General features: G+C 53.2%; 1 protein-coding gene across 2 annotated transcripts in view; it reads left to right on the top strand.

Annotated features, from left to right (window-relative positions):
- Positions 1-26,940, top strand: part of CORO2B (coronin 2B) — a 128,181-nt gene that overhangs the window by 95,072 nt on the left and 6,169 nt on the right. For both annotated transcript variants that reach the window (XM_032864604.1, XM_032864603.1), the window contains exons 3-8: positions 10,795-10,911; positions 20,255-20,404; positions 21,067-21,231; positions 23,053-23,169; positions 23,293-23,397; positions 23,920-24,016. In XM_032864604.1, coding sequence (XP_032720495.1) covers positions 10,795-10,911; positions 20,255-20,404; positions 21,067-21,231; positions 23,053-23,169; positions 23,293-23,397; positions 23,920-24,016 — 751 coding nt within the window. The remainder of the gene's footprint in view (positions 1-10,794; positions 10,912-20,254; positions 20,405-21,066; positions 21,232-23,052; positions 23,170-23,292; positions 23,398-23,919; positions 24,017-26,940) is intronic.

The following is a 26,940-nucleotide window of genomic DNA, read 5'->3' as shown; positions in this document are numbered from 1 at the left end:
GAAAGGAACTTGGATATCCAACTGCCCAAATTCCTACAAATGGTTATATCTGTGGAGGGTTCCAGAGAGGCTGTACAATGAAAGGGATAATTATGGAAAGCCAACCTCACACTGGGGTTCCAGAGGAGCCAGACACCCAGGAGACTCATTGGAAGGCTGCTGGAGCACCTCAGGAATGGTGTGGGCACAGTGGGTCCGGAAGGGCAGATGCAAAGGCATTTGCCGGGACTAACTTACCAGAGGCCTCGGACATCCTCTCCCAATGCTGAGTGCAACCCCGTGTCTCTGGGGTGAACAGCTGTCAGGGCTCTAGAGGGTCACATGGCCCCCCTGGCAGACGTTCAGACGTCCCCTTGCTGTTCACCAAGAAGGGGCGGGGCGCAGGGCTCAGGCCATTAGCAATGCTGGCCGTAGAGACGGGAGCCCCCGGGCGGCAGGTGTACCACACGCCTCCACGGCTCCGAAGGAGAGGCTGAGGCCCACAGAAGTGGGAACTAGCCCCAGGCCAAAGCCAGTGAGCAGCTGTCATAAACCCCAGTGCTCCAACCCCCAGGCTACTGGCCTTCTGACTGGGACAGGGAGGTTCAGCGGTATTCCCCAAACCCTGGGGGTGGGGGGAAGGACTGGACAAAAACCCATAACCCCAAGGTTGCTTCCCTTCACACTGCAGGAGACATGCAGGGGTGTCTCAGCAAGGGCCTCAGGCCAGAGGCTGTCCCTTTCTCTCTCCTTCCATGGCTCAGATAGCAAATGCAAGGGATCTTTATATTCTTGGCAGTAGTCCCTGGAAAACACAGGAAGGCCTGGGGCCAGGGGGTCTCTGTTGAGATGGCCCTGTGTATCAGATGTCCAGGCCTTCAGGCCAAAAAGCAGAGGGCTGACCTGAGAGCTGCACCTGACCTTGACTTGGTTGCCCCCTCGGGCCCATCCAGGCCTCTATCCCTCCCCAGGATGCTCGCATTCAGGGTGGGTTCCCACTAGGGCCCTCTCCATAGCAGGGCCCCTGGGGAGAGGCACCAACCAGGCTCTGGGAGGAGCGCACAGGATGAGGCCTGCTTGGGGCCAAGAAACGGGGAGAGAATGCACAGCCAGAGGCTGACCCCACGATGCTCCAGGCCTCGTGTCCCCAGGGCTCCCCTCCTTCCTGGAACGAGGCTCTCTGGCTGGGGGTAGAGGCCAGGGCTCTGAGCTCCCCTTGATTGCCTTGAGAGCGTGTGTGAGCACCCTCCTTTTCTTTCAATTTTCTGCCTGGACTAGAAATTTGCCTTTCTATTCATTGTAAAACAAAATAAGTCTTTTCCCACAATTTGCATAGAAGCTGTCTTGTATTTTGTATTTCTGTATTTACATTCTTGTTGTATTTTGTTTGTTTTTTGTTTTTGTTTTTGTTTTTGCTTTGGTATTTTTGCCAGTTCTTTCACAGTTCCAACAGGTTACGGTTTAGGGGTTTCTGCCCACCCATCCCTTCCCTACTGTGGGACATTGGGAAAGGATGGGGGGCCTGGGATGCTGGGCCTGGGATCCTTCCCTCTGCGGTCTCTCCCCCACACCCTTTTCCCCATCACACTTAAGGCCTGGGATACCGGAAAACCTGCTCCCTGGGCTGGGAGTCCCTCCCCCAGCCCCTCAGTTCCCTGAGCATGTGTAACATAGTTCTTGCTCTGCAGGAATTGCTGGGCACTCCTGCAGCCCATTCTCTCGTGCAGAACCATCAAAGGTTCCCATTGCCGTGGGACAGAGTCCAGACTCCTTCTCAAGACCAGCAAATTCCTCAACCATCTGGTCTAGGCCTTCCTCTGTGGTCTTTCTCTTTCCACTTACTTGGCTTTCCAAATATACCAGGGCCTTTGCAGGTGCTGGACCTCTGTGTCTTAAGCGTCCCTCATGCTATCCCCTGGCTGTGTACTGTCAATCCTTTGGATCTTCAGCACCTCCTCCAGGAAGACCTTCCTGATTTCAGACTCTCCAGGACTTTCCCTCCTCTGGCTCCCATAACTTCCCCTCTCTCCCATATTTCCTCCACCAAAGCACAGCCCACCAATTGTCTGGCTCTATGTCTACTTCCCGCAGTAGATTAATAGCAACCAAGGGCACAAACCACCCCCAGGACATCCCAACAGATTTGTCAGTTTGGGGTTTTCTTATGTTCTTTATGTATTTAAGCATAGTTTATAAAAGGGGCCAGTTATCAGGAAACTGCAGAGATAGGCATGAACTCTGAGGTCTCAGAAAGCCCGCCTCCCCAGTACACACACACACACACACACACAGTCACTCAACATCTTCCTATCTCAGACTCAGGGAGCCTCTTACTCTCTTCTCATGGGGTCTGCAAAAGGATACTGCCTAGGACCGTGTACAAAGGTGGCCTCATCACCTGTTCTTCCTGGACCCTGGAAGAAGTGTGTCTCCCAGAGCTGAAACACCCAGAAAAAAAGGATTCCTCACTGCTTTTCCCCAAACAACACCCTCTCTCCACCACCCCCAGCATCCCATCCCCTTGAGCCTTTTCCCACTCCCTCTGCCCATGCACACATACATCCATACAAACACACCAGGGATCTTAACCAGAAAAGTCAGCAAACCCTTTTCATCTTGAAAAACACAAAGATAAAAGAATGAGGGGGAAAATCAAAACAGGAAGCCGTGGGGTTAGGAGGCTTTCTGAGGTCCCGCCATGAGCCCGGCTCTGTCCGGATGACTAACTTGAGAGCATTCACGGCCCCTTTCCCACACTCTGCCCTTTGACTCTGAATCTACCCCCAGAAGCTCTGCCCCAGATGTAGAGTTTCTCAAGGTCACAAGAACAGGATCCAGAATTATCTCCCAGCATAGGGATGGGAGAGAGCATTTGTCTTGGATTGTATTTTCTAGGTCTCAAGAATGGGAAGGGGAGTCCGGGCTGAGGCAACAGCATGAGCAAAGGCCCAGAGGTGGGAATCTGGGTGGCAGCCATTCACCCAGCTTGATTTCTTGCTATGAGCTGGGCCCTGAATGAGGGCCCAGACATGCCTTTATCAGAGTCACTGAGCTGGTGGTGTTCACAGCCCAGTGGCAAGGACGAACCAGGAACAAAGGTCATCTAGGTAGCGGGAGCATTGGCGTCAGGGGCACAGAAGTGTGTGTGGCCTTGGTGAGGGACTCAGTCCAAGCAGGACCGAGCTGCGATGACAATGGCTCTGATGTCTGAATAAGGAGTTTAGCTTTTCAAATCTAAGCAATAGGGATCCATTGAATCTTACGGAGCGGGGGAGTTACTGCAGCAGAGGTGGTCTCTAAGTGACAGAATGGAAGATGAATTGGCGAGAGAGTTGAATAGAGTGGACGCTAGAGGCAAGCAGACAAGTCGGGGACCCACTTCGGGAATCCCGCAGAACAATCCTGTAAGCTCTAGCAAGAGTAAAGCCTTCCATCCAAATTAGATCTCCTCCCAGGCCGCCTGAGAGTCTGAAAACCCAGGAGAATACCTGGGGCCCAGAAGGCTCTCTCTGAAGGCTCTTTTGGTATCCACGTGGATGACCTGCGTGAGGGAATGGACTGACCCGTTACCCCCCAGTGTCCTCCTAAGAAGGTTTCTGTGTATTGGATTAACTGGCCGGAGAGATCAGGGCACTGAACTATGGGACATGAGAACAGTGCGTCCTGATTGGGAGGGAAGGAGGGAGCAGTGTCGGAGGCCTGGACACAAACGGCCGCGTGGGTTGTGCATGCGCGTGTGTATAACTGTCTGTGCACGCACACGTGTGTTGGGGTTGCCCCTGGCAAATCGGGTCTACTCTGGGGGGCAGCTGCACTTTGGGTGATGGGCACACCATGTTTAGGAGCATGGGACGCCCCTTTCACTCCTGCTGAGATGGCCGTGGTGGTGCCCAGGGCTCCGAGCCTGCACAGACTCGTCCTGGCCTTCATTTCAGGTGTGGTGACGAGGGACAACTGTCCTCCTGTGTCCAGTCGCACCTTCCCCAGGCAATACTCATTAGGAACAAGTGCTGGAAGTGCTTTGTGACGTGTCAAGGCCTGTGAGCTGGGCGCAAGGTCCTTCAGGCCCAGGGCCAGGACACGGGCCTTGAGGAAAAGGACTAGGCTTCCCATTTTATGATGACTCTCTCTCTGTTAGTGTCACCTTCCATCTGCAGGAGAGAGAGCAGAGAAGACTGCAAGCAGCCGAATGGGGTGGTCTGGGAGGCATGGGACAGCGCGGAGCACAAGTGTCATGACTGGGTGGCCAAAAATGGCTGCACCACCAAAGCTCAGAATGCCACCCTCAGACCTCCCAAACTCTGTTGCCCATTGGAATACTTGGGAATCCTGAAAAAATACCGATGTCTGGCTCCCCAGTCCCAGTCATGGCGATGAAATCAACAGGGGCGCAACCTGGGCACTGAGATTTTTTTAAACTTCCCGGGTAATTCTAAACTGTAGCCAAGTGTGAGAATCACCAGGGACAGGGGAGAGACTGCGTGAGGGGAGGGGGTTCTCTGAGAGCAAGTTCAAGGGCTTCACAACAGACTCACCGGCCAGCCCGTCCTGAGGAACTCACGAGAACTTCTGATGTCCTACTTTGGGATCAGTGACCACATTTCTCCCTCCTTAGCAAGTGTCTCACCTCCGATGTGGGACTGGAGGTGGCAGAGTGGAAGAGCCTCCGCCCGGATGGCCCCAAGTGCAAATTTCAGCTTCCTGTCTCCCAACTCCTCCCCTTCAGCATGGGAGCCCGGGAGCTCAGTCTTCCTCTCCTTACAATGGATTGTCCCTGGAGGGTTATAGAAGCATTTCATGAAGCTTTGTAGAGTTATTACAAGAATTAAATAAAACAACGTACATAAATTAATTGCTCAGCGCAAGGCTTAGGGGTCAGTGAGCCCTTGTCCACCGATCTGTTGTTACCATCGCTGCTGCTGTCTTCGTGAGTCTGGCCGTTCCCCGTCTTTCCAATCACTCACTTAATGTGACTGTCCACATTCTGTCCTGGTACCAGAGAGGCAGCAGCCCGGCCTGGCTTCCTACAGTTAAAAGGACAGCCACAAAGAAGCAGAAAAGGTGAGAGCCCAGGGTGCGGGAATCTGGGAAGCCCAGAGAGACCAAGGGCCAAGTTCAAGGTCACTCAGCCACTGAGGTGAGTTTCTGGAATGGGGCCTGGCAACTCTACCTCTGGCTCAGGGTCTGTCCCTGCCGCCCGGACTGAGCAGACTCCCTAGGTAAGAAATGCTTCTGTGTACAGAATTCAGCTTTGCAGCGGTGGGAAATTCTAAGAAGCTGAAGCTGCAGTGTAGGTTGTTTTGAAAATATCTGGCCCTCTCTCAGTTCACTGGGTTCAGATAGAGCCTGGACAGAGGCCCAGAGCACCCGTGGCTCCTGGAGGCAGCCTTTCCTGGGGGGGCCCGGCTTTGGCGGTCCGCATGCATGCCGCACTCTCTGAAACCCGCTTGCAGTCCATTATACGATTTTATGCCATTTCAGGGAGGTTATTTCCCCCCAAACCATTCATGGGGTAACAAGGGAGTAGAGAACTTGTGTGAGCAAACGTATTTATGTCGTCCCCCGCCCAAAGCTTCTGAAACATGTAAATCTGGTGGACACCAGCCTACCCCTCACTTCTTTAGGACCTACTTAACCACAGCCAGAGAGGAACATCTTTCCATCAGAGCTGTGGAGTGGGTATGTGTGTATTTTTAATAACATCTATCTTTGTGACACAAATTTTAAATGTTCATTGTAGAAGAATTGGAAACCACGAATACCCAGTTCGCCGGAGATCGCCGCTCTTAACGTCTGGATGTATTTTATCACAAACTATGTGTTTTTTTAATAGATAGCGATCATTTAATGTACATAGCTTGCTTCTGACTGTTTCACTAAACATAAGCTCTTGAGCAATTATCAAGTCATTAAATATTCTTTGAAAATACGATTTTCAGTGACCTCATAATATTCTGTAATATCGGTGTACTATAATTCATTTTGGGTGGTGCCCCCTTGTTGGACATTTATTATTCTGTTCTCTATTGTAAATGACACAGCAGTGAATGTCTTCCTGTGTTTCTCTGTTGATTCCCCTGGGATAAGTTCCCAAAGTGGAATTATTAGCCAAAGGCTATGAACCTTTCAAAAGTCCTTGAGACACTAGGATCAAATGCACCTGCAAGAAGGTAGAGAAGCTGTGTCCCAACTTCTACAAACTCTGCCTTCTGGGAATGAAATGTACTTGAGATATGACTGGACCCCCCCACCCTAAGCCTCGGGCTCCTCCTTGAGAAGGCTCAAGGTATGTAACAGCTGCAGACCAGCATTTGAAGTTGAAGGTCTGTCTCACTGAAGGGGGGCCGGATTTGTCCTTTGAGGCCTCCAGGATAAGGCCCACAGCAAAAGCACAAAGATTTCCATTGGGATTCTAGGATTCTAGACACCAAGGAACGGGCTTCCCCACCCCACCCCAGGCAGCAGGATCTCTGCCTCAGCTCTGCTGAGGTTGAAGCTGTCTTTGAGGTTCAAGGACCAGTTGGTAGGTTAGACCCCAGGACTCCTGACACCCTACCACTGGGACACTGGGAACTGACCATCTCCACAGTGATCCTAACAATTATGAAACACTGAAAAACCCTGACTCTTCTCCTTGGACACCTTCTGCCAAGGGACAACTCAGCAGTTGTCCTGCTCCCTCGGCTGTAAGATGAAGCTGTTATGAGAGTTAAATCAGATTACATTAATGATCGCTGTTAGTGTTGGTGTGTGTATCAGGAGGAGTGTGAGTGAGAGAAGGTGGTGTTGGGTAGCAGTTATGAACCAGATCTGAATTTGGACTCAAGTCACACCCCCATAGACAACTTAGAACAGAAAACAGAGACATTTGCAGGTCTGGGGGGAGGATTGTTCACATTTAAAAAAAAAAAAAAAAAAAACCCAGAACAAGCTTCCTTTAGAACATCTGGTACCTGCATTTTATTTCTTTGTTCTTTCATTTTTAGGCCTCTCAAAGCAATAATGGTCTAGAGTTCATAACGGTCTAGTGCCGCTAATGGCCTGTAGTTCAAGTGAAGAGCTGTAGTCCGCTCACTGCATTTTTAGGAGCTCTGCAAGCTGATCGGTACACGTGGCCATTATTAAAAATTCAGTTATGCAAACTTGTGGTTAAATAAATGACATCAAAAACAAAGGTACTGAGTGTTGACAATTCGTTACTCCCTAGCTATTTAATTACTCTCTGTGCTCTCCAGGTGACTGCTGTCTATTATATCCATGGTAGAAAGTTCACATGACCATGGACTGTTGCGAGTCTCTTCTGACTCTACTGTCGCTGACATCACCTTGGTAGATCAAAGTTAGCCTGGTGGGAATATTTACACCACGGAAATTGGCAAATGCTCCAAATAGGGCCTTTATTTTATTTTTTTTTTTTCCTGGAAAAGCAGGTAAACAGTTACCAGCACACACTGCCTGTAACTTTAGTACCTGCCCCCCGCAACTTCGATACATTCCCCCAAAGGGAGCTCTGTTGCTGGCTTTTAGCTGTTTCCTTTTGCACTTATCCCCATATTTCTTAATTACATGCTTTCACCACCATGTCTAGATTTTTAAATCTTAGACATTGTATGTTGACTTCCTATTATGGAAAATGAGCATCTGGCTCTCTTCCAGTTCAGTCTCCCCTCTTACTACACAGACACACACACACACACACACACACACACTTTCCCTACCTCTGTGCTCCCAGTATGCTGTAGTATAACTCTTTTTTTTTTTATATTTTATTTATTAATGTGACAGAGATCACAAGTAGGCAGAGAGGCAGGCAGAGAGAGGGGAGGAAGCAGGCTCCCTGCAGAGCAGAGAGCCCAATGCGGGGCTTGATCCCAGGACCCTGGGATCATGACCTGAGCCGAAGGCAGAGGCTTTAACCCACTGAGCCACCCAGGTGCCCCTACAGTATAACTCTTATTTCAATAAATATTCAATATTTACATTATTATAGCTATGTAAATATTGTACATAAATCTTTATCACTGTGATTTACATTTGCTTTCTTGTAAAACCTTTCTCCTAGGGTTAATAATTGTGTTTTTTTATTTACTTGATTTCTCCATAGAACAGTGGTTTTCAGACATTTTTTCTTAGTAGTGGAACTTGTCTTTCAAACAAAATAGTATGTGGAACCTTACAGTATAAAACAGGAAAAGCAGAGCTGCCACATCAAAAGGGTGTTCTTCCCCTGAGGGCTGCCATGTACACCTAGGTAGGTTGTGCACTGTACAATGGTAGGGGTTACCGTTCACATAAGCAACAATGTGATTCAGTCACGACAATCATAACTCCCCACCCTATTGGGGAATGCTTCCATTGTGTAAGGCAAGGTCCGCCTGGGAGTATACATTACATCAGAATCACTCTCGGCTTTAAAAAGACTTATTCCCTCCCCAGTGCAGGGCTCTGACCTCACTCCATTCTGAATAGGTTCCAGGGATGTTGCTTAACCTGTCCTTCCAGTGCATAACCCACATAGGCTGCAGGCCAGAAGCTGCTGTTAGCTGATGGCCACCTATTGGCTGATTCAGTGCCCCTCAGATATGCCTGGGCTGGGCTGGGAGCCAAAAGTATCATGTACACAGCTTGGCTCGGGGATCACGCAGTTGCAGCCTTTGGGATCAGATGGAAGGGATGGTGCCATCAGAGAGTGTGTAAGTTGTGGGAGCAGACAAGGCAGGGCCTATCTACCCTTGGGAGTCAGAGCTGGAGGAGAGGAGTTGGCCCAAAGGACCAGTGGGATTCAAAGATCTCAGCTTTGAGGGTCACACCTAGGCAGGAACCCCTGATTTGCTTTCAGCTGGGGAACCTTGGGCAAGTGGCTGAAGCTTCCTGGGCCTTAAGTTCTTCAGACCTAAGTCACGGGATGTACGAGAGTTGAAGAAGGTCATGTGTAACCCTGACAAATGCCATGGGCACATGTGGCTCAGTCTCTGCTCAGAGTCTCATTTAAAGAAAGAGTCCAACAGCCCAAAGGTAACTGAAAAGGTATCCCCATTCTAACTGCTTCCCCCATAGAATGGCAAAGGGGACCCCATTCCTAACTGCTGGTGGTACTCCGCAGCTGACCTTGGCCTCCATTCTGTAATTTTCCCACAATGCATGGCGTCCACGAAACTCCCCTTTGTACACCTCTGATGCTCCCTCCCCTTTTTCTCCACTTCATCTGTCATGCTCTGTGCTGTTGCCATTTGCTCTTGGGTCTGTTTCTTCTCCACCCATCTCGCCATTGCTGTGTCACAAAAAGTCAGAGGACCTGGAAATGAGTGGCTAGAGATGCGGGCAGGACTTGGGTGGGGAGAGGTAACAGCAGGACACACTCTGAAATCACTCTTGCCACATCGTGCTGTTGAAGTGTAAGGCACGAAGTAGAGGCTTTGCAAAAATTGATTCTCTTCTTCATTAGTCTGTTGAGGGGCCAAAAAGGGGGGTGAGGTATGGCCTGCCTGAGGGACCTCCAATGTCCTAACCACCATCAGCCGATGGGCTGTGACTGGGAAAATCCTCCCTATTTCCTCAGATGCTCCCAAAACCTAGTATTAAAAAGTCCTGGGGATGGAAAACAGCTTCTGCCTATAATTCTCCTTCCCTTTGTTAAACATGGACCTCCCTTCCTTTCCCCCTCCCCCACATTCTTTGTTTCATCTTTTGTGGAATCCATCCCTTTGAAGATCGCCTTCAGGTCCTGCACCTAGCACATAGCATGTGCCAGGCTTGTGAGGAGCTGGATAATCAGACAAGAGATGGATTCTGTCCTCAGTTCCTTGCAGACAAATGGAAACAGGCTGCAATTGCACCGGATGGTTTCTGTAATAGAAGGAGGCCTAGAATGCTCTGAGCACACAGAGCAGGAGCTCTTCCCCCTTGAGGAATCAGGGAAGACTTCCTGGAGGAGGTGTTATTATCTAATCTGTATGATAATACTACTACTAACACATACTAATCATTTACAGTAATGATAATCTCCACACAAAGCACTTTGCTAAGCATTAGCTCATTCAGTCTTCACCAAAGACTAAGAGGCTGGTGTTACTCTCCTCATTTCAAAAAATGAGGAAACTGAAGCTCACAGAACTTCACTGACTTTCTTAGGGCCATGCAGCTAAAAGGTAGCCGAGCTGTAACTCACACACAGGCCTGTGTGCCTCCATAGACCATGTTTGAACCATGCGGCACTGTGTACAGCTGTTTAAGATGCACACTGAACAAGGCTCCATATCTAGCAGTGGCATTGTTCACATCGTAGGCAGAGTGACTTATGTGACTGTGTTCAGGTGGACCCAGAGACTCAGGCCTCTTTGCTGACTCCTGGAGCAGCAGGAAGGACATCCTCCCCTGGAGGGCAGGGGGGACTATGGACACTGGGGAGAGTACATATGCCCCCATGTCTGGAAATGTAGGCTGCCAGGACTGCTGCCCACTAGACTTTGGTTGTTCAGGCGAATAAGAGCATCTTTAAACTTTTTTACTTGAGAAGGGGTACCTTTTCCTGATTTGCACAAAGAACTCATGTGGACTAACAGCAGACCTGCCTTATTACTCTGCTGTGTGTCCCCTTCCCCATTACCATTCGGTGTTGGGGAGGACACAGCTACGGAACAATTTGGACCAACCTGAGGCAAGGATGTAAAGGTGAATAAGACAATGGGAGGTCCTCAGGGACCTTCCAGTCCAGTTTAGAAGCCCACAATAAAGGCTTTCCTCTCAGGGTCACCCTAGGACCACCCTAGGACAATGAAACTAATCCTCTTCTCTCCCTCTCTTTCTCCTTGGCAGACGGGCAGGATTGAACCCAACTACCCCAAGGTCTGTGGTCACCAAGGCAACGTGCTGGACATCAAGTGGAACCCATTCATTGACAACATCATTGCCTCATGCTCAGAGGACACATCGGTGAGCAGGAGGGGTGATCCCCAATGAGAGTGGACCCCCAGGGGGCTCCTCCCTACTTTCTCCTGGAGGCCTCCCTTCCTAAACTCCTCTCTTTCTCCTACCTTTGCCCTTCTTCTGTCTTTTTTTCATCTTTCCAGCCAGTCCAGGATGGGGAGGGAGTTAGGAAAAGGACCAAGAGAGCGAATCCACGAATATTTGACAGATCTTGTGCCTTTAGTGTGATATAGTTTGGAGATGTTGATTTTGTAGGTAAGAAATAAAACACGAAGTTTAGGGATGTGATTCAGCGCTCATCTCAAGAGAAGACCTTCCTCCCTGTCCGTGTTTTCCCTCCTGCCCTTCTGGGCAGGATGCCACTGGAGCTCGGGGTTTGGAGGGTGCAGCGGTTGGGGCCAAGAGCACAGGGGCCCAGCGGGAGAGATGGCAGGTGGAGGAGCGGCCAGTCCTACTCTTCGGGGCACAGGGAGCTCAAGGAGGTGTGTGGTGACCACAGCCGGCTCCATCTCTGCCTGCCGAGGTGCTGGGCCCCTGTCACCAGCCATGAGGAAGCAGACATGCTCTCCCTCATACCAAGCTCCTCCACTCACTCTGAGCTGGCATGTCGTTGGTCCTCACAGCCACTGCCACCCCCACGCTGAGGGTCAGGCAAGGCCAGGCTAGGAAGTACAGGAGAGCTGCCGGCCGCCCAGCCCCTGCTCTCCCTGCTCCACCAAGCCTCGTCAGGTCACCAAACCCCACGGTCCAGGCTAGAAGCCCCTGGCCCTCTCACCAGGGCAGCCAGCTGGGAAGAAGATGAGCAGTGGGCAGCTCGATGAAGGGAGGGACAGATAAGTCAGGCCTCTTGGAGTCACTGGCCGCCCAGGCTCCAGGTCTGGTCCAGATCTCTGCCCGACTGAAGGCAAGGCCAGGAGGGTCACTCACCAAGACGGCCCTGCCCAGTTCTCTCTCAGCACCTTATTTCACCCGGGAGTGAGTCAGGTGCCTGTTTCTCCAGGGACCCGGCTAATAAACCAGGTTTCCACGCTGTGGGTTCGGGAAAAGTGCTAGGCCCTGGCACCCACCATGCTAGCCGAGCAGCTCTCTTCAGGTCCGCACACACTGACGGAAGGACGGCAGTGTGCCCTCCGCGCTCCCGGGGGTGCCCTTCTTCAAACGGATCTCAGCCGTGGGATCTCACCGACCGGGATGAAATCTCAGCTTACCCACTTGCCAGCTGGGTGACCAAGGTGACCCCTCTCTGGGCCTCAGTTTTGCACCTCCGTGTCACAGCAGTGGTGAGATGTGCCATTGGCAGTTGCCGTGAGGAGGAAAAGGGGTCTGTGCCTAACAGTGTGCCTGCTGGCCTCTGTCCTTCTCCAGAAACATCACCGGTAGAAGGGTAGGATCACATGCCATGTGCTGAAGGTCCACACAGACTGAAGTCACTGCGGCCGTGGACGTCAGATGAGGGCTAGCGCTCGGGGAAGTGGGATTCGTGTTGCGGGGAGGGAATTCGAGAAAGCTGGGCCCTGGGGAAGCAGGGCTGCTGGCAGAGAATGGGTGGAAGGAGGCCAGGGGAGAGGGCACAGGCCTTGGGGGAGGGTCTCAGCCCCCAAGCCTCTGTAACAAAACACCAGGCTGGGGGGCTTGTAAACAGCAGGTGTTCACTGTTCCCAGTTCTGGAGGCAGAAGTCCGAGATCAGGAGCCAGCATAGTCGGGGAGGGCCTTGTTTTTGTCTTATGTCCACGTGGCAGCAGGGGGGTGTGGGGTCTCTCTGGAGACTCTCTGATAAGGGCACTAATCCCGTTCCTGAGGGTTCCACCTCATGACCTTGTCACCTCCCAGACACCCCCCCTCCCAATACTCTCAGCTTAGGGGGCAGGGTCTCAATGTAGGGAATCAGGGAAGGGGAGCTAATGGGCCAGGGTGGGGGTCACGGCTGCCTTTGTGGAGGAGGGCCCCACCACCCCGCGCCCCGAGCCAAACCAGCTCTGGGATGTGGCTCGGCCAAGAGGAGGGGGTTACCTGGGGAGGAACGTGGCTGGCAGGGGTGGGAGATGAAGGGAAAGGACCCCAGGCCTGGGGGCACAGCAGGGAGGGCTGGCCGGGGGCCACGGAGCCAGAGAGAAGGGGATTAAGTCTTTGGTCCAGAAAGGAACCAAGCTGTGGCTCTGGCCGCCGGTCCAGCTGGTCCTTAAGCAGCAGCTCGGAGCCCTGCTTAGCCCTATCAGATCTCACCCGGCCTTGGGGCCAGTGGAGCTAACAGGCCCCCAGGCTGGAGTAGCCCCTCCTGGAGAAGGTCCTTGAGGCCTGCTGTCCCACGGGGAGGCAGGGCACAGGCAGAGCCGGTACTCAGCTCCTCGCCAACAGTCCTGGGTTTCCAGGTGAGGGAACTGAGGCGCAGTTGCACAGGGCTGGCAGCTCGGGTCCATCCACCACCCAGTATCAACGTCTCTGAGGCTTCTCCGAGCACGGCCCAGCCCGCACACCCACCAAGGGCACACAGTGGGGGCAGGCATCCTCCACAGGGCCTGGGAGGGGTGGCACGGAAGGGGAAGGAGCCTGCAGCTCCCCAGCTCAGGTGAGGAGGCCTGTGCACACCACCAGCGCTGTTGGGACTGACATCCCTGCTGCCATCAGAGCACCTCGAGGGGCACGCCCCTGAGACGGCCTCCCTCAACCCGTGCTGGCCCAAATGGTCAACTTACTGCACAGCAGATATGATATCCAGAACCAGGCTGAGGTCAGTCAGCAGAACAAAGTGCCAGGCACCGTGCTCCTCATGGGGGCTGGGGAGTCGCTGTTGAAGTGGGTCTGGCCCAGGTATCCATGTCTCTGCCCACCCCCCACCCCTCCACTGCCCTCTGCCTGGACACTGAACGGAGCCAGCAAGCCCTCCCTGCTCCCTAGCTCCTTTCCCATAACCCCCACCCCTGAAAAACCTCCAGGGAGATTCATGCCCCATGCCCTCCCCTCCTCAGAGCATGAGGAGGGCCTCAGGAGTCTGACCCCATCCCCCCAGGGCTCCAGGGGCACATACCCGGGCCCTTTCCCAGTGGGCTCCTGTCCTGCGGGAGAGGTAGGGGCCATAACTCTCCCTGGCATCTGGCAGAATCCAGTTCTTTCCGCCACTGGGTGATGTCACCTATTGTTGAACGGCTGTGCTTTTTATAGCTTCTGCGGCAGCTAGGGAGGGTGGATAGCAGGCGGCAGGGAAGGCTCTACGGGCTTCCAGCCGTGTGTTCCTAGCCTTCCCAGAGGGCCAGCAGCTGCAGAGAAAGGGAGAAGTTTCTGACATCTAAGGAGAGGGAACGAGTGGTCCCAGAGGGCAGAGGGAGGCAGGCCCCTCTCCCTGGTGGACTGAGCTCAGCAGCTTTGCCTCCACTCTTTAACCAAAGGCTGCCCTCCCAGCCCACCCCCACCTCCCAGAGAGCATGCCCCTCCCCAAGGAGCTGGGAGTGGGATGGGGCAGGAAGCAGCCAGAAACCACCCACCACCCTGTCCTTCTCTTCTACACACACACACACACACACACACACACACACACACACGCACACTAGAGAACCGATACTGCTTGGAACTGGAAGGGAGCACCATGCCCCTTTCAGAGATGAAAGGACAGTGGCCCCAGAGAGGTCGACGGCCTGACAAGGCCTCACCTACAGACCTGGGACTGCAGAGCAAGTGGCAGTGTGCCTCTGTCCTTAAGCAGCTGCTGGGCTCAGGAGTCCATGGGTCTGTAGGTTTTGCCACTTCCCAGGCCTGTGACCTTGAACCGGTTTCTCTACCTCTCTGGGCACCGGTTGCCCTCCCGTCAAATGGGGCTCGTATTGGACTTAGCATCAAAGCCTAACGAATACACAATGGTTCGTGTTTCTTGTCTACTGAGAACTCTAGGGCCCCTGGGGAGTCAGCGAGCTGGAGTCAGACACCCGGGGCTCCTTCCAGGGCTTCTCATTCTTTGCTCTTTGAGCCCCGCGTAGGCCTTTGTTCACTGGTTTCCAAAAGAAGGACTAAGCTGAATGGTGAACCTCAAAATCCAAGAGAGAAATCCCCCACCCCAGGAGTACAGGGGTGGATCCCCGTCTACCCAGCTCACCACCGGCCAGAGTCAGGACTGGCGGGCTCCCTCCAAATCGGGGGGCTGACTCACTGCCCAGCCGGCTGCTGAGGTGATGGCAAGGTTTCTGGGCTTCTAGGATTCTTCCATTGGCTCCAGTTCCAAAGGGATTTGCCAGGCCCTGTTCCTTGCTCAGAAGGCCAAGGAAGGTCCCACCCCTGTATGGAGGAGTCAGCCGTCCAGTGTGATGGCTTGGCAGGTTGTCGGTGCCCCCAGAAGGGTGATGTCTAGACACCCCGTGCTGGGGAGCTGCTCTCTTTGGAGGGATAGATAAGCAGGAATAACAGGGCCTCTCCACGGTGTCAGGTTCAATCCAGAGGAGAAGGAAGGCCTTGGGCTGCCTGTCAGGGCCTAGATTTGAACAGAGCTTGTCAGATTGCAAAGCTCGCACATTGTTGACCCCTCCCCAAAGGCAGAGACATTTGATTTTGTAGTTTTGGGTTTTTGTTTTTGTTTTTTTAAGATTATTTATTTATTTATTTATTTGTCAGAGAGAGAGAGAGAGCGAGGAGCGAGCGCACACAGGCAGGCAGAGTGGCAGCAGAGGCAGGGGGAGAAGCAGGCTCCCCGCCAAGTAAGGAGCCCAATGCGGGACTCGATCCCAGGATGCTGGGATCATGACCTGAGCTGAAAGCAGCCGCCCAGCTGACTGAGCCACCCAGGCATCCCTGGTTTTGTGGTTTTATTAAACATTCTTATCGGCCATCTTGCCTTAGCCTTGTCTGCACAGTCTGCTGTCTCCCCCTCCACGAAACTGTGAGCTGCTTTGCATCTAGTATGTGGGACCCTGGCAGACACGGAACATATTTTGTTGGATTGACTTTGACCCAGGGACCTGAGAAGGGGCCCTGCGGGCTTGCTAGAGGGAGCATTTTGCCACAGTTCTCCACCCCTTCCTTCCAGAAATCCGGTTTGTCTGGCCCTATCAAGTTTCCTGTTGAAGCAGTCTCTGAGCAGATCCACAGGGTCCTCCCACACCCATCCTCTCTTTGCTTCAAACAAATTCCTTGAATACGGAGGGACTGGAATTCCTTTTCCAGCTACTTAGGCCCACTGGGAACTCCAGCTCCTCCTCGGAGTGCCTATGGCCAACTATTTGCTGTAGCAGTAGATCATACATCTAACAGTTCTTGGTGAAAACAGCTCTTTGGGCTTCCCACTGTGGGCCTCTGCTCCCTGAGACTTGGATCCAGTTCAGAGCCTGAACCAGGGCACAGACGCAGCCCGCCCTCCCCAGCCCCTTGGCTTAGCCCTTGGGTTCCTGGGCAGAGCTGTCTTCCTAACGAGTCAGCTTATCTGGCTAGAAAGCCTCCGACTCACAAGGACACGAAACCCAGTTTAGTTTAACCCACACGCCTCTAAATGGTGGGCATATCTCTGTTCGTTATCTGGACAAGGAGCCTGAGCCTCAGAGAGGTCGCCTGGTGTTCCCGGGTCATCCAGCCAGTGAGGGGGCTTAGAGCCTGAGTGGACCCTCACTTCACAGTTTCCCTTGTGCCTCTGCCTTCTCCTGGCATGGGGACATTACCCAGGGATGATGTGCCTCAGTTAGCTGGACACTCAGGAATTAGGCTGTTGCGGGGGAAGGGTTTTTCCTGAGACTCGCCCAAGCAGAACTTCCTCAGGCCTGGGTGACCGGGTGGGACACACAATGGCTTCCGGCCTCCTCTGCTACCTGCCAGCCTGCTCCACACCCGTCAGGCTGATCCACCTGCGCTTTCCCCACCCACCATGCCCAAACCCATGAGCGCTGCTCGTTTCTCCATCTCCTTCCTCCTTCCCCCCACCCCCAGCTCTCTTTTCAAACTTAAGCCAACATGCTATCTTCCAGCCTTGCTTTTCCCGGACCTTCCCACCCTTGACCTCCCCCCACCCCTGGAAGACTGGATTCAAAGCCCCTCCAGCTCTGTGTCCATGGGTTCCCTGCTCAAGAGCAGGCACGGGGCTGGCTCAGTGAGACACCCGTGGCTAGCAGGAGTCTGGCTCACAGAAGGGAGTGTGGAACGAATCAGGCTCTCCTCTCTGTTTTGGAGATCTTTCTCAAAGTCTGGAGGCCGCTCTCCTGCCTCAGTCAACATTTCTGCACCAACTGCCTCAGTGTTCATGGGTACACACTTGTCAGCTGTCCTCAAGCTACAGTAGAAGGTGTCCTCAACCCCAAACGCTTCCACACTGGCCTGTCACTCGAGTCTATAAAGACTTCTAGAGCTCTCTCCCCGAATGCCAACCAGGAACACAGAAAATGATGCCGAGTAGTTCTGGGAAGCAAAGAAATGCAAACCCGGGTAGTGAGATGACACTCTCGACCTGCTGGGTGGGCAGAAGTCTATTTCTGAAGGCATAGTTGGAGCCGTGGGTAAAGAGGCACTCTCAGACTCTGTTGGCGAAAACTGGGACAGCTTTGGGGACAGTCTCACAGTAACTGGTAAAAAATGAAGCCACTTGAAGGCACACGCCCTACAGGAGTATTGGCACCCAAACTCGTTTTACAGGGCTGTTCTGCATAGAGTGACTTGTAAGAGGGACAAAGGTGGGCAGAGCCTGGGTGTCTGTAAATGCAGAGTGGTTAAGCCATCATGGCAGAGTCAGGCAACAGAGTCAGCGTCACTAAGAGAACGTCAATCCAGGGGTACCAAGGTGGAAAGATGCTTGCCACCTATTACAGGAGAAAAGCAAGTTCCAGAAGAATACGTGTAAACTAACAGCTTCCCTTTGGGTAGAAGAGAAGGAAGTGGGGGCAGGGGAGGGTGTGCACGTGGGCGTGTGTCCTCGTGCGCATGTCCCACCAGAGCACTGGTCTCCTCTCTTCAAGGGTTATTTTCCTCTACTGCATGGGGAGCAAGAGGACTATTGGTGACCACAGCCATCTACACGGGTCCCTGCCCCACCCTCTCCTCCACTTCCAGATCAGACCTCATCTCGGAATGCCATTGTACAGGGTCTGCTGAGGGAAAACCATGGGTCCTGCTGGGCCCCCTCTGTGTCACCTCGCTCCCCCAACCCTCCCCCAGCCACCAACTCTCTGTGGAGAACTGCAGCAACCACAGGGGACTGCACTGTCGGAAACATGTTTTAAACTGTCCCGTAATTATAAACTTTTTCTTGACCATGTTTGGTTTTTCTTTTTAAGATTTTATTTATTTGGGGCGCCTGGGTGGCTCAGTGATTAAAGCCTCTGCCTTTGACTCAGGTCATGATCTCAGGGCCTGGGATCGAGTCCCGCATCGGGCTCTCTGCTCAGCAAGGGAGCCTGCCTCCTCCTCCTGTCCCTCTCTGCCTACTTGTGATCTGTCAAATAAATTAAAAAGAAATCTTAAAAAAAAAAAGATTTTATTTATTTGACAGACAGAGACCACAAGTAGGCAGAGAGGCAGGCAGAGAGAGAGGGAAGCAGGCTCCCTGCTGAGCAGAAAGCCCGATGCGATGCGGGGCTCGATCCCAGGACCCTGAGATCATGACCTGAACCGAAGGCAGAGGCTTAACCCACTGAGCCACCCAGGCGCCCCTGTGGCTGTGTTTTTTAAATCGAGACGGGTTCACTGAAGGGCAACCCCAAACTTTGATCGAACTTGCCTTGCTCACCCTGACGCCTCCCGTGTCTCGATGTGCAGAGCTGGGTCTTCGGGGAACACAACAAGAAGGGAAACCACCACAGGAATCACCTCGGGGGCACCCCCAGTTCCCAGCCATCCCCCCTGTTCTGAGGACTGCTCTTAGAGTTCCACCTTTATTCATAGGCTTCAGAATTATCACTGAACAGCCAATATTGCATAATAACACGACATATTAAATTGTTCCCCTAATGTTGGTCACTTTAATATTTCTAAATTTTCCGCGTGGCGGTGAACACCTTCATGCACGGAGATTTTTGCTTCTATCGGATTTTCAGAGTGAAATTACCACATCAAGGAATACGACATAAATGTCTTCATGGTTCCTGCGAAAGATTGCCAGATTGCTTCCAAAAGAGTGACTCTGATTTATAATGCTACCAACGCCCATTTCATCCACCAGTTCCAGTACAATCTTGCCAGCACTGGCTCTCCCCCACCCCACCTCCCAGTTGGCTACTTTAGAAAATTATAAATGGTATCTCAAAGCTGTTTTTCCAGTTTTTCTCCTTACTGGCAAGGGTGGAGTTCAGATTTTCAAACGATTTGCTTCAAGGATGCCCTACGCCGTAGAGACGCGCGCTCTTTCCTTTCTGGTCAGGGCACAATCAATAGCATTCGTGATGACAACGATTATAGAAAGGTTTAGAATTCCTTAGGTCTCACGAGCATTTCACAGCTTACAAACTTGGGCACCCAGCATCTTATTTTATTCCGCCAGGAGGCAAGGCTAGGCAAAGAGGGTTCTTCTCCCATCTGTGGATGAAACAGTTGCAACTAGGCAGAGTACGTTTGGCCCCTGGGAGGTGGAAACCGACGGGGCTGATGTCAGTGATCCAGGAGGTGCTCAAGGATGGCAGAGAGGCTGCGCACTCCCTCTCCGGGGCCACATGGTCTCTGCTCCTCCGTGTGTCCCATCTTCCTCTCAACTCATCATCTCTTTCTGCTGCCCCCCTCTTTTTAAAGATTTTATTTATTCATTTGGGAGAGCATGAGCAAAGGGGAGAGGCAGAGGGAGGGGCTGTGGGAGAAGCAGACTCCCCACTGAGCACGGAACCCAACTTGGGGCTTCATCCCAGGACCCGGAGATCAGGCCCTGAGCCGGAAGGCAGATGCTTAACTGATTGAGCCCCCAGGTGCCCCTCTCTCTGCTTCTTTACCAGCTTCCACAAGACTGCAGACCGAGGCTGTGTCCAGGCTCTGCCCATCCTCCTAGTACAGGCTCCAAACATCAGATGGTCTCTAGCCCTTGGAGCCTCACCTCTCGGGAGAGACTCTGGGCCTCCCAGCCTCCCAGATGGGTTTTCCTGGGCTCTCGAGTCCACCTTGGTGAGGAGCAGAGTGAGCGACAGGGCCGTGTGAAACCAACAGAGCTGCTGAGGCTGAGATCAGAGCTCTTAGAAGGGCGTGGGAAGGGGAGCAGACTTAATACAACGCTCGCCAAAAGCTGCTTAGTGTGTGCCGGGCACTTTGGAGCTTCCCCCGGGCCTCAGTCAGGCTCTGCCCACCGGACCGACCAGGGAGTGCCCCATGACGCAGATCTGGGGGAGCCTGGGGTCTGAGGGAGAGGGCCGGCAGGGGCTTCCCCTGGCCTTTGCCCACCCAGCCTCGGCTCCCCGCCCCCCTCTGCAGGTGCGGATCTGGGAGATCCCCGAGGGGGGTTTGAAGCGGAACATGACTGAGGCTCTCCTGGAGCTGCACGGGCACAGCCGGCGCGTGGGGCTGGTGGAGTGGCACCCCACCACCAACAACATCCTGTTCAGTGCCGGCTATGACTACAAGGTGAGCGATCCGGCAGCCCCTGTGGCCAGAGCAGCTCAGTGCAGGGTTGAGGGGAGGAGGGTGCTGGCGGGGATCTCTTTAGGAGCCACCTGTAAGGATCACTGTTACTCTCCTGAACGTGTAGACCAACATCGTCTTATCTGTCCGTTCATCCATTCATTCATTCATTCATTCATTCCTTCCACAGGGCTGGGCATCTTCCTGGCACCCTGTCATTCCTGGGGTCCACAGTGGCCACCTCTCTGGCTCCTTTGGCCCTAAGAGATTAGAAGAGAATGCCCACTCCATGCCCAGACCCTCTCCAGAGCCACTCCTTAAATCTAGAAATGGCTACGGCCCTCTTGGTAGGAAAAAGGAGCAACCAAAGTTGCTGGAGGGAGGAGAATGGCGTACCCTCAGAAGAGGCGTGCCAACCACGGGACCCTGGCCAGGAACATTAATCCTTCTCGCTAGTAGCAGAAACTAAGCTGCTCCCCAGGCTGGGGCTGGGCTCTGCCAAGGGACGGTAGAGGATTTGCCGGACGAGGAGCCTCAGCCTTCGATACAGAGTTTCATGCCCCTGTCCTGCCTCCCAGCACACCCCGACCCTGCATGGGACATCTCTCCCAGAACCCTCGGGGGCAGACCGGGGACAGACGCCTCTGGCATGCCCACCCTCGCAGGTCCTCATCTGGAACCTGGACGTGGGTGAGCCCGTGAAGATGATAGACTGCCACTCGGACGTGATCCTCTGCATGTCCTTCAACACAGACGGCAGTCTGCTCACCACCACGTGCAAGGACAAGAAGCTTCGCGTGATCGAGCCCCGCTCCGGCCGTGTCCTGCAGGTGAAGCCCCACAGTCTTTGAGGGGAAGGGAAGGTGTCAGAATCTGGGCCGTGGCTTTCGGTCAGGCGCAGAGGAAACGGCTGTGCTGGCTCCCCTTCTCCCATGCACCTGGCCTGAACCTCCATGGACCAGCCCCTGTGTTCTGGGTTCTTCTCAACTCACAGGGACCCTTTCTTGGTCTGGGTGGGGAGGGACCTCGGTACCCTTTCTCATCCCCAACGTACCCCTCTTCCTAGATGGGATTCTTCTGGCTTCCTTCAGGGGCAGCACAGGTGACACCTTTCAGCACACAAATCCCAGGGTGTTGCCCAAACCCCATCATGGGCCCAGGAGGAGGGGGCGTTGGACTCGCTGCCCAGTCACCTGCGTGGGACAAGCCTGAGGGAGATGGCTCAGGGCACGGGCCCCAGGGACAGCTCCAAGTGGGGAGACTGCTGGTGAATTTGGCTCCAGCTTGGTCACTGGGTCTCCTGGGTCTTGACTGTGGGGAAGGGATTAGATGCCATTTGGGAGTAAGAAACAAACACTTAATGAGCACCTGCTGTGTAGTCACGGGGCTAGGTGGGGTGGAAAATTTGAACCAAATGTGAGGTTTATCTCCTATACGAGAAAGGATTGATGCTTGACCTGGTGCTGTTTATCTTGGAAGAGTAAGAAATTGTGGGAGCAGAAAGTCATCAACTACTTACCATTATAGGTAATAACACTCAGAGTTATTAGCATCATTAGTACCCAGCAGCATTGACTCCAAGCTTGCTGTGTCCCTGAATCCTCCTGCCAGCCTGCTAAGGTGGGCACAGCTACTCTTCCCACGGGGGAACCGAGGCTTGGAGAGGGTTCGAGATGAAAGCTCAGTTACAGCTGGGGCTAGAATGCAAGCCCAGCCAGTGGCCCCCAGAGCCTGCGCTGAGCAGAGGAACAGAGAATCCAATCTCCACCTCACAGACACGACACAGGTCACAGAGGTGGCCCTCCTGGGTGCTACCCTCCTTGGGCAGCACCGGAAGTGATGCCAGCCTGGGTCTCCGTGCTGCTCCTCCACCACCCTCTGGTTTCTGACCTGATGCTGACTCATCCCAGCAAAGGACTGTTATGTGTTAGGAGGAGGAGGAAGGGTCATGAACTGAGAGGCAGGGGGGAAAGGAGGCTGAAGATGGCCCTGTTAGAAGAAGCCCCAGGTGAAGCACGTCGTGGAGCAGTGACCCAGGGAGGCCCCTGTGCTCCTGAGCCTCACCCTCATCCTCAGAGGTCCCCTCCAGCAGGTACTGTCATGAGGCTTGGAGGAGAGACCTCGCTGGGAGCACCTGCTCTCCCTTCCCATCCCCCCTACCCCACCCCTGCAGCAGAGAGGACTGGATTCCCGGCCCCAGGGCCCCTTTGCTCCATGGCACCTGAATAAGTCTCATCTCACGCCATAAGGAATTTCCCCCATCAGTGGCTTACAGCAAGGCAGCAATACAGCAATGCTTTCCTTGAAGTTCCGGAGACCAGAAGTCCAAAGTCAAGGCTGCACTCCCTCTGGAGGCTCCTGGAGAGAGCCCTTCCTCGCCTCCTACAGCCTGCAGCTGCATTCACTCCAGTCTCTGCTTCTGGAGTCACATCACCTCCTCTGTGTGTTGGCAGCGCCTCCCTTTTTCTTACCTCTCACAAGGATGCTCGTGATGACCTTTGGGGCCCACTTGTCTAATGCAAGGCAGTTAAGGACCCCTCACAGGCTCCAGGGTTGAAGGCCTGGACCTATCTTTTGGGAACCCCATTCAGCCCACTGCAGTTCTCTAGCATCTGGGGCCCTGACTTACCAGCTCTCTCTGTCCCCGCCAGGAGGCAAACTGTAAAAACCACAGAGTGAACCGGGTGGTGTTCCTGGGAAACATGAAACGGCTTCTCACGACAGGGGTCTCCAGGTGGAACACAAGACAAATCGCCCTCTGGGACCAGGTCAGCCACGTGGTGACACGGAAGGGTGGTCACTCTGGGGGCTTTGCTGGGGTCGGGGAAGGTAAGGTGCCATCCTGCCTGGACATAAGCTGATATCAGTCTTTACCCACCCCCTACCCCCAGGAGGACCTGTCCATGCCCCTGATCGAGGAGGAAATTGATGGGCTGTCAGGCCTCCTGTTCCCCTTCTACGATGCTGATACCCACATGCTCTACCTGGCTGGAAAGGTAGTAGAAGATGGGGGGTAGGAGACACGGGCAGCCTGTGGGAGACCCCATCCCCATTGTGCCCCTGCTCCTGCCCTGGCCCCTAAGAAGAGCCAGGCTATCTTCTCTGGTCTTCCCCTTAGGCTCTCACTCCCTTCCTTCCAAACCTGCCCTTGGGTCTGCCATTCATTCCTACTGAAGTGTCAGCATCTGGGAATGACTTCAGAGGAGCACTGGGGTGGGGTTTATACTGGAATAAGGATCAGAGCCAGAAGTGTAGAGGACAGTGACTCATGGGGGCATTTGAGGCACCTGACAGGCGTCCTTTGGCAAATGTGGCCTCATGTATCAGAAGTGCTGTCTCCACACATGGTGCCCCAACCCCCTCACCCCTGTCAATGCCCTGTGGCAGCCAGCCCCGGGTCTAGAGGCCAGGTCTCCCTGGTCTTTTGATCACCCCTGAGACACATCAGAGGCTTCTTCAGCAGACCTTGGGACCACCCCTCACTCTCCTCACCTCCTTCCCTCTCCCCCTCCCCCCAGGGAGATGGAAACATCCGGTACTACGAGATCAGCACTGAGAAGCCCTTCTTGAGTTACCTCATGGAGTTCCGCTCCCCAGCCCCGCAGAAAGGCCTAGGTAAGGAGGGGTCCAGAGGTTTCCCGGGCTATGATACCGTAGAATGAGAGACTGGATGTTTGGCTATGGGTCCCCATCACTGCACCCCCCAGTCTCCCCAGAGGGCCCGGGATTGATGGAACGTCGTGAGTGAGTGAGGTCAAGGGTGAGATGTTCCTCACATCTCACATCTCACGTGGAGCCCACGTCTGGCTTGTTTCCTCTGGGGATGTGGTGTTATGGATAGGACCTGAGAGCCAGCTTCCAGGTCATCAGTGCTGGAAGGGCCCAAGGATCCACCTCAGTGACTGACAGCAAGATGGTGGCCCAGAGATATACCTGAGGTCCCAGTGACTTCAGCCTTCCCCACCTCTGTCATCTCCACCTCCTTGCTGTCACCTCTTCATCGAGTAGAATAAAAAGCAGCCTGGACTTTGGAGTCAGACCTAAGTTTACATTCGGATTCAACTGTATACCTCACCCTTCTGAGGCTCAGTTTCTCCATCTGTAAAATAGGGAAAATCAGCCTTTTAGGTAAGGCTGTTGTAAAGCTTGGATAGCACCTGGCAGAGCATCTGTTCCTCCTGCTCTTTCACATAGTCATTCAACAAACACTTACCAGGTCGCCACCATTAGACACAGTGGTAAATAATACAGAACCCAGCCTTTCTCTTGTGGGGCTCATATTCCACTAAAGGGAGACAGACAATAAACAAATAAAGAAGGAAAATCCTCGATGGTCATAAATTCTAGGCAGAGATTCAAATAAGGCAATAGAACAGAGAGTGACTAGGGCTATTTGGGACCTGGTGGTCCGGGAAGGCCTGGCTGTGGGTGTGGCCTTTTAAGCTGAGATCTGAAAGGCAGGAAGAGGGAAGAGTAGGGCCAGCAGGAGAACAGTCAATGCAAAGTCTCTGTGGCAAGAATGAGCCTGGCATGTTCTAGAAACAGAATGGAGGTCAGTGTGACTAAGTATAGGCTCTGTAATATAGCAGAAGATGGGGAGAGAGTTGGGACATGAATCTGGAGATGAGGGCAGGGACCAGATGCCATGGGATGGATTAGAAGGATGTATTCGTGACGGGGTCTCCAGAGAAGCAGAAATATATATAATATGTAATATATATAAAACATATAAATATATATACATGGATTTATGAGGAACTGGTTCACACAATTATGAAGGCTGAGAAGTCCCATGATTGGGGAACCTGGATGGCTCAGTTGGTTAAGTGTCTGCCTCTGACTCAGGTCATGATCCCAGGATCCTCTCAGCAGGGAATCTGCTTCTCCCTCTCCCTCTGCTTTTCCTCCTGCTCATGCTCTCTCTCTCAAATAAATAAATAAAATCTTAAAAAAAAAAAAAAAAAGAGGTCCCATGATCTGCTGGCTTCCTGGAGACCCAGGAAAGCTGGTAGTATCGTTCAGTTCAAGACCAAAGACCCGAGAAACAGGGGAGTTGATGGTGTGAATCTCAGTCTAAGGGCGGATGACATGAGCTGTCCTAGTTCAGATGGTGAGGCAGGAAAAAAAGGAGTGACTCTCTCCTTTCTCTGACTGTGTTCTGTTCAGACCATCTGCGGATTGGATGATGGCCATCCGGCCTGGGGAGGGCGACCTGAGCCCACAGACACATACAGTTAATCATCACACAGGGGAAGGAGTTTGGGTTTTCCTGGGAATGCGCTGGAGGGTTTTCTTTGTCTTAGGTGGACAGGTGGGAGATAGGACAGAATGATGTGATCTGGAATGTGAGTCTAAGGTTGCTCTGGCTTCTGTAGGGAGAACGGATTTGGAAAGGACAGGAGGGAGACCGAGAGACCAGTTCGGAGGCCCCTAGGAGCTTCTAGCCTAGAAAGGATGGTAACTGGAGAGGCAACAGGAAGATGGGGAGATGAATGCAGGTGTTTGGGAAGTAGGGTCAGCAAGACTTGAGGAAGAAAGATGGGGGAGGGAGGAACCAAGGAGAACTCTTTCTCCTCCCCCCACCCCCACCTCTGGCCACTGTGGAGCATCCGTCGAGGGCCAGGCACTTGTCATACGTTCAGTGTGGCTGAGTAACTCACCCCAGCAGGTCACATAGATCCTAAGTGGCAGAGCCAGAATTCAAAGCCAGGTCTGCTGGCTCTAAATCCTGCTTGGGTACCTTTACAGTGCTTCCCTCCAGCTCCTAGAATTCCTTTATCTGAAAGGGCAGCTTTTCATTCCAGTCAAGGAAAGCCAGAACCTTAACTCAGGTTCACATCCTGGAAAAAGAAACTAACGTTATCTGGGCTCATGATGATGCCAGGCAGTCAACGAGCGTCTTCCCGCTCAGTTTCCTGACCGACTCATGAAGAGTCATACTGTCCGCCTCTAACTAGCCAGGGAGCCTGAGGCTCAAAGAGGCCTAGTGGTTTGCCCCAGATCTCCCAGCCAGTGGGACGGCAGAGTCAGGACTCAGAATCAGGTGTGTCTGACCCCAGAGCTTGCGTTCCTAACCCGACACCACTCAGTTTCCTCAGTAGGTTTATAGGAGACGCCACTGTTCCGAACAGTGGCTAGTGCACACACGTGGATAGGTAGTACATGCACGCACACACACACCCACTCCCTGTCAGTCCCAGATGTACAACGGAACAGCAGTCTCAGGCTCGAGGGTGAAGGGGGAAGGTTTCTTTCTCCTTCGTTCTCTCTGAGGACCAGAAACACAGAGGCTTAGGGAAGCCCGTTTATTTTAGAAGGTGACAGGCTCCGTGGCCCTGCCCTAGCCACACTCTGTGACCTGAGGCAAGCCCCTTCCCCTAGACCAGCAGGAGCTCCATCTATCCAAAGAATGGAATAGACTTAGCTATTGCAATAGCTCCTTCCTGGTACAAAAGACCCCAATTCTAAAGCACTTTGGTGAGGTGGGTCTGGCCTGAGGGGCTTCTCTGAGACCCAGGACAGAGCCCAGCCCCTAGGCC

Source organism: Lontra canadensis, unplaced genomic scaffold, assembly GCF_010015895.1.
Source record: "Lontra canadensis isolate GAN:19392208 unplaced genomic scaffold, GSC_riverotter_1.0 scaffold28, whole genome shotgun sequence".
Taxonomy (NCBI): domain Eukaryota; kingdom Metazoa; phylum Chordata; class Mammalia; order Carnivora; family Mustelidae; genus Lontra; species Lontra canadensis.
Note: the sequence above shows the minus strand (reverse complement) of the source record. Positions and strands in the feature narration are given on the sequence as shown.